Genomic DNA, 2,950 nt, shown 5'->3' with positions numbered 1-2,950 from the left:
TCTCTGAGGGGAGTGGCCTCTGGTTGCCCTGGAAGCACTGTCTGTTCTCACTGAGGGTCTCTCGGCGAGCTTCCGGGGCCAGACTAGATTCTGGGTGAATGGCTGTGGCTCAGGCAGATGCTGCAGCCCGAGGAACAGTGTGTGGAAAGCTGGTTCGGTCACGGATGGGGCAGGGACGTGGGGGCCCTGCCAGCCAACGGGGAACTCTACCAGGGGTTTGCACAGGCCACCCTATTCCTGCAGTCACTGGGACTAACCTGAAGTTAGCGGGGGTCCCCAGGTCTCAGGTTCCAGCATGGGTGAAAGCTGCTTCCCAGTTGAGGCACTTGGAAAAGCCCCTGCCTCAACCATGGGCCACAGAGTGCTGTGTAATTTCCTCTGTGGGTCAGTCCTCCACCAAGAGCTGTGACGGGGCCATGAGTCAGGCCTCAGCCTGTCACTGATAAGCCTCCAGCTGCCTAGCTTCCACCCTGCTTGGTGGACACCGGGACGGCTGCCCATGGTCTTCTCCCATCTCGGCTCTGTCCTGCGTAGGAGAGGTGGGGCTGCTGCAGGGAGGGTCAGGCAGGCATGGGTGGGTCCCAGGAGCTTCCAGCGTCAGGAACCGAGGTGCCTGCCACCAGCAGGCCCGATCACACCACTCGACTCCCAAGTAAGAACAGTCTCCACCTTCCCCTCCAGCTCTGGAGACCCGCAGGGGAATCTGCTCTTCTCAGAAAAAGGCGCTTAGCTTAGATAATTAAAAAAAAAAAAAAAAAAAAAATCAGTGGTTACTTCAACTGCCTTCAAGGAATTCACCATGTACGGACAGGCTTTGAAACACAACAGCTGGCTTTTAGAAAACAAGAAGGATTATCTTTGGATCGCTTGTTGGAAGCTGACGGCTCATCCAGAGCCCCTCCGGGTGGGGAGGCACAGGCTGGGGTGCCAGTCATACTTCTGGCAATTTAAAGCCACGTGCTCTGTGTCACCAAGACTGTGACTCAGCCATGTGCTTGCCAAAGCTCATTCATGGACGAACGAAACTGCTCGGTAGGCGCTTTTCAAAGTGAGGGCCCTTCACCTCCTGGAGGGAACATGGGGACACACAGGAGGTGAGCCTTTCCAGCCCTCCAGGGGAGCACCCCTGAGAGCCAGGACCAGGGGGCTCACTTCTGTTCCCTCAGCCCCTGGCTTCCCATCAATGTCTGTTAGATGACCAAATGCACAACAGAAGAAGTGACGCGAAGCTGGCACAAAACCCTGAAGCCCACACTTCCTACGCTTGTCTTCCCTGTTGTCCCGCTGCTTAGCCGAGAGGAGTGATGCTCGTGTGGTCCCCACAAGGGAGCCTGGACCTCCACAGAGTGAGCAGACGCCCGGCTGGGAGCAAAGAGATCCCTGTGCCCCAAGGACTCACCCTGTCTCTGCGTTCCTCCGAGCAGGTAGGAGTTGGCCCTGAACACCTGGAGGGAGTAAGGCCACTCATATCTGGGCTATTTCGGGAAATACACACAAAGAGTGTGTGTCGGTGAGACCATCAGAAGAGTTTTTCATTATTTTGTTCCTTAGAAACAAAAACAAAGGCCTGCTGACAGGTGCTGAGGGTCCAGGCTAGACCAGCATGGCCAGGCTGGGAGGAGTGGGCAGCCGCCTCTGGGCCCGGCCAGGCTGCCCTGCCAGAGTGGGCAGACGGGGCCTCAGCCCGCAGGCTCCCTCAGCCCACGGCGTCTCCATGTCTTGAAATCTCCCCCTTCGGCTGCCCCTGCGAGCCGGAGCGCCGTGTGTAGGGCAGCTGCCACCGCGATACTCCCCACTGCAGGAGCCACCCGGGCAGCTCGGCTGAGCTTGCCTGCGGGGTTTTTTTTCTTGCCTTTTCCAGCCTTTTCTTTTCCTTTTTCTTTCTTTGCCATCTCCTGACTTAATCTAATGGTCAGCCGGCCTGGTGGAGACGAGAGGCCGGAGAGACTTCCAGTGGGGCCGAGCGCCCAGCAGCAAGGACAGGGTGACTGGTGGCTCCTCGGCCCGCCCACCTGACAAGCAGTTCCTGCTTATCTCCCTGGAGACTTGGTTTCCAGGTCCCGCCCGGGAGATACCTGTCAGGGCAGGAGAGAGCAGGGGCAGGGGAGAGACACCAAGATTTGGGTCTCTCAGAGAAGAGGACAGCAAGAAGGACATCGACAGGTTCAGTGAGCCGATCACATTAACGACCAAAACACTGAGCCGAGTGGATCAGGAATCCAGCAGGCACTGGTGGCTGGCGAATGCGACCCGGCTCTGTGCGGAGGGCTGTGATGTCCCCACGGAAGGACCGTTCACCTGCCGGGGACTTCCCCTGAAGTGCCTTTTTACCGTTCTCTGCACCAATGAAAACTCACGGCCAGTAGTTTTCGACGGTTGTCTCTAAAAGGAAACTGGGACTGCATTTTCCCACAAGAACTTCAAGGAATTATGATTAGTCAGAACTCCCTCTCGACATTCTTGTGAACATTCGAGAAATTCCCAGTGCCTCCTGTTGCCCTGAGTGCGGGAAGCCAGGGATGTGGCGACTCACACGCAGCCCAGAGAGCACTTTCAGGCTCGTCACAACTGCATAAACCATTGCATAACTACAATTGGGCTGCTGCTGCTTCTTCTTTTTTTTTTTTTTCTTAACTTTGATAATGAAAGGAAATGCAAATAAAAAAGTAATGACTTCTGGTAAAATTGTGCTTAGAAGAGACTTCCTACTCCCTATCCCTCCCATCCCCTCGAAAACCCTCCTCTCAAGATCTCTTCCCCAGGAGATTATTTCCCACAGCAGTTTTCCAGGATTGCAAAGGGACATGTGACAGCCTAGGTAATTAATTCTGTGAGACGTCCTATACTTCGGGGACCCAAAGTTTCGCTCAGGCCCAGAGATGGATGCAGGGACTCTCCAGCCTTTTAAGAGCCTCTGGCCGCCAGCCAACTTCCAATGCAAAGTGCAACT

General features: G+C 55.6%; 1 protein-coding gene across 1 annotated transcript; it reads left to right on the top strand.

The window, feature by feature from the left end:
• Positions 1 to 1,011: 1,011 nt before the first annotated feature.
• Positions 1,012 to 2,685, top strand: LOC103666066. Its single transcript, XM_040620858.1, has 3 exons — positions 1,012 to 1,094; positions 1,249 to 1,424; positions 1,917 to 2,685. The coding sequence occupies exons 1-3, from the start codon at positions 1,012 to 1,014 to the stop codon at positions 2,384 to 2,386; spliced, it is 729 nt and encodes a 242-aa protein (XP_040476792.1). The 3' UTR covers positions 2,387 to 2,685.
• Positions 2,686 to 2,950: the final 265 nt, after the last annotated feature.

The sequence above is a fragment of the Ursus maritimus genome, unplaced genomic scaffold (assembly GCF_017311325.1).
Source record: "Ursus maritimus isolate PB19 unplaced genomic scaffold, ASM1731132v1 scaffold_36, whole genome shotgun sequence".
NCBI lineage: Eukaryota > Metazoa > Chordata > Mammalia > Carnivora > Ursidae > Ursus > Ursus maritimus.
Note: the sequence above shows the minus strand (reverse complement) of the source record. Positions and strands in the feature narration are given on the sequence as shown.

What these genes read in the sequence shown, in the direction of transcription:
- LOC103666066 (XM_040620858.1), top strand. Translation starts at nt 1,012, where the DNA reads ATGGACGAACGAAACTGCTCGGTAGGCGCTTTTCAAAGTGAGGGCCCT. An exon ending in AACATGGGGACACACAGGAG is followed by an intron (nt 1,095 to 1,248) that starts GTGAGCCTTTCC and finishes AAAACCCTGAAG; the next exon opens with CCCACACTTCCTACGCTTGT. An exon ending in CTCTGCGTTCCTCCGAGCAG is followed by an intron (nt 1,425 to 1,916) that starts GTAGGAGTTGGC and finishes TCTAATGGTCAG; the next exon opens with CCGGCCTGGTGGAGACGAGA.